This window comes from Myotis nattereri (assembly GCF_964212035.1).
Source record: "Myotis nattereri genome assembly, chromosome: 16".
Classification (NCBI taxonomy): Eukaryota; Metazoa; Chordata; class Mammalia; order Chiroptera; family Vespertilionidae; genus Myotis; species Myotis nattereri.
Genome location: NC_138091.1, coordinates 13,473,942 through 13,486,249, shown reverse-complemented (window position 1 = coordinate 13,486,249; position 12,308 = coordinate 13,473,942). Strand labels below are relative to the sequence as shown.

The following is a 12,308-nucleotide window of genomic DNA, read 5'->3' as shown; positions in this document are numbered from 1 at the left end:
CTTACAAATCAATTCCTTCCTCCTGTCTGTTCCCAGAGCACTTTATAGACTTTTCACATTATTATAATAACTATGGGCCTAGTGCACGAAATTCATGCACTGGGTGTGTGTGGCGGGGGGGGGAGTGTCCCTTAGCCCAGCCTGCCCCCTCTCACATACTGGGAGCCCTCAGGCGTTGACCCCCATCACCCTCCAATCGCAGGATCGGCCCCTTGCCCAGGCCTGATGCCTCTGGCCCAGGCATCAGGCCTGGGCAGGGGACCCCCAGACCCCTCCAATTGCTGGCTCTGCCCCTTGCCCAGGCCTGACGCCTCCGCCAGAGGTGTCAGGCTTGGACAGGGGACTCCCATTCCCCCCGATCACTGGCTCTGACCCCCGCCCAGGCCTGAGGCCTCTGGCCCAGGAATCATGCCTGGGCAGGGGACTCCCATCTCCCTCTGATCGCTTGCTCCACCCCCCGCCCAAGCCTGACGCCTCTGACCCAGGCTTCAGGCCTGGGCAAGGGGACCATCATATCCCCCCAATCCCTGGCTCCGCCCCCCACCCAGGCCTGATGCCTCTGGCCCAGGCATCAGGCCTGGGCAGGGGACCCCCAGCCTCCCGCCCAGACCTGATGCCTCGGCCAGAGGAGTTGACCCTCATCACCCTCCGATCACCAATCACCGGATCGGCCCCTTGACCAGGCCTGAGGCCTCCCGCAGAGGTGTCAGGCCTGGGCAGGGGACCCCCAGCTCCCCACGGTTGCAGGCTCCACCCCTGCCCAGGCCTAACGCCTCTGGCCTAGGCGTCCGGCCCGGGCAGCGGGGACCTGCAGTGGCAGCGGGGGGCGCCGCGATTGCGCGGGCTCCGCCCCTGCCCCTGCAGGATGCCTCTGGCTGAGGCGTCCGGCCCGGGCAGCGGGGACCCGCAGCTGCAGCGGCCCCGCTATCGTGGGCTTCGCTTTAGGCCCAGGCAAGGGACCCCTAGCTCCTGGGACTGCCAGCTTCGACCGTGCCCAGCTCCCATCACTGACTCCACCCCTACTTCCTGCTATCACTGGCCAGGGCTGCAAAGGCACCTGATTCTCCGATCATGGCTGGGGGGGCAGCCCCCCAGGGCCGCCTTTGCCCTGCCCCCCAGCTCTTAGCTCCCCCCTGGGTTTCCGATCACTGTCAGTGGCAGGGGGCTTCTTCCTGCTTTCCCTTTCGCCTCCCTGCATTGTGCCTACATATGCAAATTAACCGCCATCTTGTTGGCAGTTAACTGCCAATCTTAGTTGGCAGTTAACTGCCAATCTTAGTTGGCAGTTAATTTGCATATAGCCCTGATTAGCCAATGAAAAGGGTAGCGCCGTACGCCAATTACCATTTTTCTCTTTTATTAGTGTAGATGTGTCAGCCGGGCTTGCTTCTCCTCCTCACCATGAGATCATGGAGGGCAGAAGAGCCATCTCCGAATCTCCCTCCAAGGATTTACTCTCTAGCTCATTGTTGGCTAATCACTATGTGACTGAATGATGAATAAATGAATAAATGGATCATGTTGCCTCTCCATTCAGGACCCCGTCATATCTTGAGGTCAATAACCCTTCCTCTGTTGCTACCAGGTCTCACCTCAGACTCCAGCCTGGCTCACAGCAGAGCAGCTGGGATGTAGGTGAGAGGCGGGTGGGTCTCTAGCTGAGCTGCCTGTCTCCCCAGGTGGTCCAGCTGGAGGAGCTTCTGGCCGTGCGGCACTCTGTGTTTGTGGTGGGCAGTGCTGGTGCTGGCAAGTCTCAGGTGCTGAGGTCCCTGCACAAGACCTATCAGATCATGAAACGCCGCCCCATCTGGACTGACCTCAATCCCAAAGCAGTCACAAACGATGAGCTCTTCGGCATCATCCACCCGGCCACACGAGAATGGAAGGATGGTAAGGGAGGGCTATCCCTAGAAGAGAGTTCGTTCCTTCCTCAGAGCCCCTTGGGCAGGCTTGGATGTAGTGGGGTGAACTGTGGAGGAGAGCACATGGGGCTGGTCCCTTTGGGATGGGAGAAAGAGGTGAGAAGGATTAAAGAGGAAGAAATCGATCTTGGTTTGGAGGGAAACCATAGCCCTGCAGTTCTCTCTCCTCAGAGACTCTTCCACTGTCCCTTGAGAGAGGGCGCCTGGAGAGGACAAAGCAGGGCAGGCATCGGCTGTAGTTCAGTGATGCTGGAGCCCAGGTCATGGAGCCTCACACAACCTGGCAGTGGGTTGAAGGCATGATGAAGGTGGGAAGTGCACAGCTCATCCCCAAATGAGCCGTGCAGTCAGCCTCACACAGAGGGCACCTCTTCCTGTGGGCACTGCCCAGGAGTGATGGGGACGTTGCTACAGAAAACACCTTGGCCAGGTCCGGCGATGTTAGCAACATCATTCATCTCAGAAGAGTCCTAGAACCATGGTCCCTTCTACAGGGATTCAGAGGGTCCCGAGCCCATGTTCACTTGGTCCTGACCTCAGCGTCACCTTCAAAGAATTAAATATCACAGGTACATGTTAGAAAGGGCTCCCGTTACTGGCAGAGAAGTCCCTATGAGCCAACAGGGGCCTGACCTCTTTCTGAAACTGATGTAGCTCCTGGAAAGAGGAAACCTCACCTCCCTCCTCATGTCTCGGTGTCCAACTGCATCAGGGTCAAACTGTCTGGTCACGCCGCCTCTCTGATTTTTATTTCACTGACTACTACTGAGGCTTAGCTTCTTTTCCTTCTAATTGCTACTAGCAATTGGCTGTCCTATGATTTCACTTCCCCTTAATATTTCTTTGTAAGAGTTCTTTATATATCAAAGACATTGGCCCTTTGTCTGCTGTAGGCATTCCTAATGGTTCCCGGGCTACCATTTGTCTACAGACACTTCATGGCCTGTTTATGATGCACTTTTTATTTTCATTTATTTATCTTTAGCTTAAGATATAGACACAATTTGTTACAGTTCTGAAGGCCATATCCAAAACTGATGTGTACACAGGCTCCAGGCAAGAATTCTTCCTAGATTCTGGTGGCTGCCAGCAATCCTTGACCTCTGGCGTGTCGATGCATCACTCCAGTATCTGTCTCCATCCATACATGGCCTTCTCCCTGGACCATGCACTTTTTACAAAAGGAAATTAGGTCTCTCTAGTCTTCTTAGTAGCTGGGATTCCTGTTTAGTTCATAATATTATCATAAACATGTTCCTAAAGATTTTATTTCACATTAACATTTTTTATCCATCTGGAATTTATCTGGGGGCTTAGTAGAAGGTAAGGTAGAGAATCAACTTTATTTCTTCCCAGGTTGAGAAATGAATGGGCCAGCACTATTTACTAAGTAATCCATCCTTTCACCAGCTTGTCATACATACTGAGATCTGATTCTCAGTTTTCCATTCTGTTCCACTTACCTATTTATCTAATTCTATACTATTAGCTAGAATAGAATAACAATTGTTATTGACCTCTATAATGTAATTCTATTTTGCTTACAATTATTTTATAACAATTTAATATCTGATGAGGTAAGTTCCTCTTCAATGTACTTTGTACTTTTCCTGCCTAGTATCAGACATTACTTATTCTATGTTAAATTTAAACTTGCATAATATAATTCAAACTTTAAATGGTATTAGAATTTCAATTAAAGTTTTATTAAATATATACATTAAATATGGAGAAATTGACAAAGAAGATTTATAATAATCCCAAAGCTGTGTTTACTAAGCAAGAGAACTTTCAAATACATTGAATATATCCTTTTAAATTTTTTAGAAAAATTTGTTAAAAATAGAAATAAAGTAGGTTATGTTAATAAACCTTTTTCAAAATTAGACAGATCCAATGAACAGAAAAATGAGTATAGACATAGAAGAATTGGGAAATGCATCATCAAACTCAATATAACATATAATTATAGAACTTTGCATCTTATAGATAGAAAATATTCTTTTCTTGGTTGGTTCATGGAACATTTCCAAAAATTAAAAATGTAGTTGGCCACAGAAGAAGCCATATGAATTCAAAAGTATCAATTTAGAGGCCACATTCTCTGATAATAATACAATTGGACTGGAAACAAATAGCAAGAAATAATTTTACTATTTGCAAATCAAGAAATGCTCACTTAACTAAAGAAGTACTCACTTAACCCCTGGATTAAGTAGAAAATGAAATGCAACCTCTTTAGGAAACAATAAGACAAGAACACTTTATACAAAAACCTCTGGGACACATCTGAAGTCCACGAGGTAAATAATCTGAACTCTTTTATTACAGAAGGTAGGTTGGAAATAAAGTTAGTATCCATCCTAAGAAATTGTTCAAAGAATAATGAACTAAACCTAAAGAAAATTGGGGAGAAGAAACTAATAAAGATAAAAGCTGAAATTGGTAGAAAGGAACCAAAACTTCAAAGTAAGAATAAATAATTATAAATGTTGATTCTTTATGAAGACAAATAAGTCCATCATATGCATGATTAATGGAAAAAAAATCAGAGTAAAAATATTAAAATTAGGAATTAGAAAGAAGACAAAACAGTAGCTATAGACAAGATTAAAATAGAAGGGAACATTTAATTAAATGACATATTTGAAAAACTAGAAGAAATAGATGGTCCCCTAGCAAAACATAATTTAACAGAATTCATTCAATAAGAAGTAGAAAATAAGTAAATCGATGAAAAGGAAATTTAACAATAGTAGCAGAACAAAAACACTACATAATTCCAAAATCATTTTTAAAAATCACCTCTCAATTTATTTTATAGAGTCAGAAAATCTTGATATCATTATGTAGAACCAAAAACAATAGCCCAATTTCACTTATTAATGTAGATTCAGACATTCTTAATAAAATATCAGTAAATAAAATCCAACATTATCTCAAAAGAATACTATATTTTTAGATCAATTATTTTTAAGTGTTAATATAAAGAATTGACAAGTTAAAGGACAGAATTCTTTGATCAATCAATAGTTGCTAAATATTCAATAGCTGTTCTTAATTTTAAATATTCTAAGTAAAATAGGAATAGACGGAAATCCCTTAAATATGAAAAATACTGTTTACCTAAAACCAAAAGGATAAAAAAGCATTCTGAATGATGAGAAACTTGATTTCTTTTCAAATCAAGCATAAGTCAGGGGGACCTATTATAAACATGATTATTCAGTATTGCTTGGTGGGATTCTAGAAAATGCTGTAGACAAGAAAATGGAATGCATGGTATAAATTGAGGGAAAGGAGAAAATTTATTTTTTGCTGCTTGTACAACTTTATGCCTAAAAAACTCAAGAACCATTATTTAAAAAATCACTAGAATTTTTAAATTCTAAAGTAAGAAAATTTATTAAAGGTAACTAAACATAAAATAAATACATAAAATTTGGTAACTGTTCTCTATCCTAGCGGTAGCCAATTAAAAATGTCTATACAGGGGGAATTTCATGCAAATAGCAGTAAAAACTATGATATATTTAGGAATATATTTGGCCAAAGAGATATATTGAAAACACTATAAAACTTTATTAAGGAACATAAAACAATATTTGAATAAATGAAAAGATATGTCATATTATTCATTGGGAATCCTTAGTATCATAAAAATCAATTCTATCCACACAAGATATAAATTTCATGTAATGCCACACTGGGCCTTCTCCCAAAGCCTGCATTTGAAAGATTCGCCTGGGCCGTAGTTACAAAGGATGGGAACAGTACTTGTAAAGGCTTTGTGCAATTCCATCATGTTACCGTTGCCTGTTGAAATGATTTACTGGGCCCCTTATCACTTAAAAAAGCTAGTTCTATCAGGTTTTGTTGTTGCTTTTCTTACAAAAAGTTAAACTGGAGCACAGAGGGGCACCTTGGGCCTGTTGAATGTTTGGTGGAAGAGAATACAAAGCCAGTTCTGACTGGGTTTTATTTACACCTCCCCTGAATGTTACAGCCAATGGGGAAGGGCTGTGTTAAGAGAAAAAAAAAGACTGATGGTGAAATGGAAAATGAACTATCTGTGGTTCCTTTCAGGATTGTTCTCTTCTATCATGCGGGAGCTTGCCAACATCGCCCATGATGGTCCCAAGTGGATTTTGCTGGATGGCGACATAGATCCAATGTGGATTGAGTCTCTGAACACTGTCATGGATGACAACAAGGTATGAAAGGGAGGAGGGAAATTATCCCTAATCACCTATGAAACCAGTCCCCACACACATTTAGAAATCATAATTCCACACAAGGGCTCATCAAAGTAAGGAATTATTACTGATATCTTCATTTTTTAAAAAAATTTCCAGCTTTATTGAAATACTAGAGGCCTGGTGCACAAAATTCATGCACTCAGGGGAGGGGGCCCCTCAGCCCAGCCTATGCCCTCTCACAGTCCGGGAGCCCTCAGGGGATGTCTGACTGCTATGGAGGAGGGAGAGGTTCCCACCACCACCACTGTGCTTGCCAGCTGTGAGCCTGGCTTCTGGCTGAGTGGCGCTCCCCCTGTGGGAGCCCACTGACCACCAGGGGACAGCTCCTGCATTGAGTGTCTGCCTCCTGGTGGTCAGTGCATGTCATAGCGAGCAGTTGAGTGGTCTTAGCATATCATTAGCAAATTATGCTTTGATTGGTTTAACGGACAACTGGACACTTACCATATTAGCTTTTTATTATCCTATATAATAAAAGGCTAATATGCAAATAGACCGAACGACGGAACAACCAAACAACCAAACAACTGGTCGCTAAGACGTGCACTGACCACCAGGGGGCATGCGAAGAACATGGTAGGCATCGGCCGTGGCAGGATAGTGGAGCAGGTGAGCGGGGGCACCAGACCAAGGCAGGACGCCGGTTGCTGTCATCAGGGCAAGCCTCTGGTGGTTACTAAAAATTCTTTGCTCCCATGTGCCGTGGTCTCACCCAGCGCTCGCACCTGCTGCTGGTGCCTGCCCCACTCACACCCACTGCAAGCACCCGGCACCAGCCCTGATCACTCAGTGAGCAGTGGCTGCCAGCCCCAATCACCCCTCAGGGCTTCTCCACTTCCCCCTGCTCCTGAGGGCCTATCAGGGCCAGCAGCCACCTCTCGCACCCACTGCCAGCGCTGGCCCTGCTCGTACCTGCCACTGGCACCGGAGCCACCTCTCGCACCCACTGCCAGTGCCCAGCACTGGTCCTGATCACTCGGCACCGTCAGTGGGTGTGAGCAGCGGCTGCCGGCCCCAATTGCCCCTGAGGGCTTCTCCACCTCTCCCTGCTCCTGATGGGTGATCGGGGCAGCAGCTGCTGCTTGCACCCCTGACGGCGCTGGCCCTGCTTGCAACCACTGCTGGCGCTGGCCCCAATCACTCTGCACCATCAGCGGGTGCGAGTGGGGCTGGTCCCAACAGCACATGGGAGCAGCAGCAGTGGGAGTGGGGCTGCAGGCAGACAGAGGACCCAGGGCTGCAGCAGGAGGGGCCGGAAAGGGGCATGGAGGATGGGCCAAGACCCACCCTTGTGCCCACTGCAGCCTTGCAGCCCACAGTTCCTTTCAAGGTGCATGAATTCATGCACTGGGCCCCTAGTATAGGATAATTGACATGTATCATTGTGTACATTTAAGGTGTACAACATGGTGATTTGAAATACCCATATATTGCAAAATAATTACCGTAATAAGGTTAGTAAACACTTCCATCACTTCACATGATTACGTGTGTGTGTGTGTGTGTGTGTGTGTGTGTGTGGTGAGAACTTCTAATATCTACTCTTAGCCACTTCCAAGTATACAGTCCATCTGTAATGTTAACTATAGTCACCATGCTGTACATTACATCCTGAGAATTATTCATTTTATAACTAGAAGTTTGTACCCTTTGACCCCTACACCCATGTCCTCCACCTACCTCATCCCACCCATACCTGGCAAGCACCAAAATATTCTCTCTTTGTATGGTTTATTGTTTCCTCATTCCACAGATGAGTGAAGTCTACAGTACTTGTGTTTTTCTGTCTGACTTATTTCACTTAACAAAATGCTCTCCAAGGCATTCATGTTGTCACAAATGGCAGGATTTCCTTCTTTTAATGGATGGATAATATTCCATTATTTAAATATATTTTCTTACCATTTACCCATTGATGGACACTTGGGTTGTTGCCATCTCTTGGCTATTGTAAGTAAAGCTCCAAATGAATATGGAAATGCACATATCTCTTCAAGATCCTGATTTCATTTATTACCAGAGTGTTTAATAGACACCTAAGAACGGATTCATCCAAGTGAGCAGCTTTCACTTCCTTCAATGGCACTGCCATCACTCACAATTTCAGCGTTGTTATCATTTCCTTCAGGATCTTCTGCACATAGATTAATTTTTAGAGCTGAAAGGAGTCTTAAATCATCTACTAAATCTTTTATTTCTTACTTCCCTTTTTATAAATAAAGAAACTGAGGATCAGAAATTAAGCCTGTCAAACCCCCTCAATGGTGACAAATCTTCATTCATGGAGAATATATTTTATTTTTTATAAACAATAAAAATAATAAACAAAAAAGAAAGCCAATGGGAATGTTCATAAATAAGTTAATAAATAAAATACTTATGTAAAAGGGAATCCAAATTTACCTGAAACAAAAATGTCTATTCTCAACAAAAAAATAAAACACTAGCTGATGCCAATAAAGTGGCTGTTAAGCTGGTAGCTGCTCCTAAACTTGTTCAGAAAGCACATCTAACAACAGGTTAGAAGTTTTACACTGACAGATTCATCAGATGAATGTGTACTCTCCGAGAGGCACTACTTTTTAAAAAACTAGTGACATGAAGCCTAAGATTTTTCCTTTAAGGATATTCCAATGTGTCTACTTCATTTGAATTACTGACATCAATATAAATTTTTTTAGATAACTATTCTCCTGATTCAACACACACACACACACACACACACACACACACACACACACACGGATGGGGGTAGACAGGATACAGGAGGAGAGAGAGTATTGTTGCAGAAAATATAGAAATAGTTACACAGTTGACCCTTGGACAGTGCGGGTGTGGACTGCACAGGTCTGCTTATACGGAGATTTTCCAGTTGACCCACTCAGTTCAAATCCTCATTGTTTTAGGGTTCGCTGGCAGTGGGGAATCTGCGTATGTGGGATGCGGACTTAAGTTATACACAGACTTTCGACTGAGTGGCACTCCTAACCCCTGTGTTGTTCAAGGTCAACTATAATCACACAGAAGAAAATAATCACTCATCGTCCCTACCAGGAGAAATCAGCCAAATCTCCACCAGCTGGCCCTGCGTCCTCCTTCCCACCTGACGTGTCCTTTCCTGTGGTCTCCAGGTGCTGACCCTGGCAAGCAACGAGAGGATCCCTCTGAACCCCACCATGAGGCTCCTCTTTGAGATCAGCCACCTGCGCACGGCCACGCCGGCAACCGTCTCCAGAGCAGGTATGGCCTCAGAAAGTAAAATCCAACTGTGCAGTTGGAGGCAGGTGCCTCGAGCGGTACGTATGATGGTGTTAGCTCCGGGGGATGCTCCAAACAGGAGCCGGGCATCGATCATCCTAACCTCTGGCCTCGTCCGCAGTCCTAATCCACATCCACGAGGGTGAGCCAGTGTCTGAGGCCAGGCCCATGTGGTGTTCTTCATTCAGAAATGTGATGGGAGTGGGAAGGGAAACGGCCCTGAGCTGGACAGCTGTCCTCTGAGTACGTGCCTCAAACTAGGCAGCTTCCAGCTTCCATGTCAATGGAGATAACGACCCATTGCCAGTCTCACTACATCCTGGTGCACAGAACAGCTTCTGCCTTAGCTTTCCTCTAGCCCCACTGCTAATGCCCAGCAGAGACCAGAGGATGAGAGGACTAGTTTGGCCTCGACCCTGACATCAGACTCCCTATCAAGGACCTGTGCTGAGGCTGGAAAACACAGGCCGGGAGGGTTCGCTCTCATACTGCATCTGTTTCCTAGGGCTGCTGCAACCAATCACCATGAACTTGTGGCTTTGAAAACAACAAAAATTTGTTCTCTCACAGTTTTGAAAGACAGACACTGGAACTCAAATCCGCCTTCGAGGGAGACCCCTTCCTTGCATCTTCCAGTCAGTCCTCCTCGACTTAGGGCCCATGACTCCAAACTCCACCTCCTTCTGCACATGGCCTCTCTGCGTGTCTTTCGTCTTCTGTCTCATATAAGGACCCTTGTTCATGTCCCACTCAGTTACTCCAGGGAGAGCTCATCTCAAGACCCTTACTTATCACATCTACTAAGGCCCCTTTTTCAGATAAAGTCACACTCCCAGGTTCTAGGGATTAGAATGTGGACATATTCCTTTGAGGTCACCATTGTATCCATATTTCCACACCATGACAACCACTTCCAATCCATCCCGGCCTTCTTTCCTCCTGAGCCCAGCCTTGGCCTCAAGCTCCTTCTCAACACTGCCTGCCATTAGCTAATATCAGGCCATCGGAGTTGATCCCAACGGCAAGCCATTTGACCTCTCAGACCTGGCCAGATCTCTGTTCTTTTTGAGTCCAGTCTTCTAAACAGAGAAAATAACTCTCTGGGATGAAGGATATACTGATGTCCATGGAAAATTCATTGACTCTTGCCTGTGCTCACAGGGATCCTGTACATCAACCCGGGAGACCTGGGATGGAGCCCTCCAGTCAGCAGCTGGATCGAGAAGAGGGAGATCCAGACAGAGAGAGCCAACCTGACCATCCTGTTTGACAAGTACCTTCCGACCTGCTTAGACACACTCAGAACCAGGTAGGTCAAGAAGTAAGGAAGGTAGCAAGTTAAAGCAGTGGCACAATGCCTGCTGGCTCACACCTTGTGTCCGCTGATGTTCTTTCTGTCCTGTCCCTGAAGTCAGACATCCCTAGAGCCTTCCCCTCCAGGCACAGCAGATGGCAAAGGGGACACACATCAGACTGACAATGGCTGCCATTGTCAATTCAGACAGGAAGCGAGATGAGGAAGAGGAAGAGGATTTGAAGTGCTTCTCGTGAGTGCCATGTGGGTGTATTTGAAGGAGGCTGTAAGTTGCAATATCCGATAACAATTCTGAGGTCCTGCAGTTTGTAGGGCATGAAGCTGGCCCTCCTCCAGGTCAGACCAACAGACCTAGAGGTGAAAATGACACCTGTGACACGTGGGACCCACCTCCTGTTTCTGGCTGTGTGTGTTCATGGCCCAGAGAGCACGGACTCAGGCACAATGCAGCAATTGCCCAGGCCTGTCCTTCTGGATACTGTGAGTTCACTTTTCCCTTTATGGGTTTGCAACAGCAAAAGCAGCAACCCCTGACCACTTATCACCTAAACAAGAGATTCATTCCTTTTAATCAAAAGGATACTTATTATAGAAAGACTATGGTGTCTGCAGAGAGTGGTTTCAGTGTTCGGAACCTGCTTTAGTTCTACACTCTTCTTGCCAGTTGATGCATCATCACCCATGGATCAGGCACCCAACCCTGTAGTTCAGCCAAGCTCAACCCTCAGAGCTAGAAGGCAGCGTGATTCAGAGATCTAACCAAGTTCCCAAAGATTCAGCAAGTTATGCTCAGGATTACTTTTCCCGGAAATCCCTCACTCAAAGTGACCCTTACTCCTCATCGCTGGTCTGTCAATAGGACGGAGTATTTAGGGAGAAGTCTCCCATGCAAGGGGCCCGAAGCGCTCCCATTTCACATGCCCCCTGTCGAATCCACCACACTAAGAATGAATTTCATATGAATAAAAACTGAATTGCAATTGAGTAGTGTACATGGTGGTATATTTTTAGATATTTAAACATTTATTAATTTTGATTTTTGTAAGTTTCTATTTTGGCATCAGTAATTGTTTTTCCAATCTTGACCCTTTGAAAAGCCTTTACCCTCTGGTGGCCTGTGGGCTCCATGGCTTTGGAATCCTAACAAGATAGAGCAGCCTTGGCAGTGGGCAGTGCCCAGGACAGTGGTGGGGAATGTCACCAATGGGCAGGGGGCCGCAAGGAGTGAAAACACCGTGGGAGGAGGAGGTTTGGGGAAAATATCAAACCTGTTCTTTACCTTTTTCTGAGACACTTTTCCAATGTATCCTCTAACTGAAAGTTAGGCCCTTTCCCACTCTGGGCATTTAGAACAAGAAATGTGTGTGTGTGTGTGTGTGTGTGTGTGTACACGTGTGCTCATGAGCATGCACGGCCTTTGAAATGGGCTTTGAAGGCTCTGTATAAGTGTATCCAGAGACAAGTCTTGCCTCATCTGAACCCTCTGGTTATCAAGAAACAAACACATTTTTTCATGTCATTTATGGTGCCTACTCTGTGTGTTATTTCATTTCA

General features: G+C 45.5%; 1 protein-coding gene across 1 annotated transcript in view; it reads left to right on the top strand.

Moving 5' to 3' along the window:
- Window positions 1-12,308, top strand: part of DNAH9 (dynein axonemal heavy chain 9) — a gene marked incomplete at its 5' end in the record, with an annotated part of 338,080 nt that overhangs the window by 146,468 nt on the left and 179,304 nt on the right. The window contains 4 exons of the mRNA XM_081109536.1: window positions 1,680-1,890; window positions 6,009-6,136; window positions 9,313-9,421; window positions 10,601-10,748. Coding sequence (XP_080965662.1) covers window positions 1,680-1,890; window positions 6,009-6,136; window positions 9,313-9,421; window positions 10,601-10,748 — 596 coding nt within the window. The remainder of the gene's footprint in view (window positions 1-1,679; window positions 1,891-6,008; window positions 6,137-9,312; window positions 9,422-10,600; window positions 10,749-12,308) is intronic.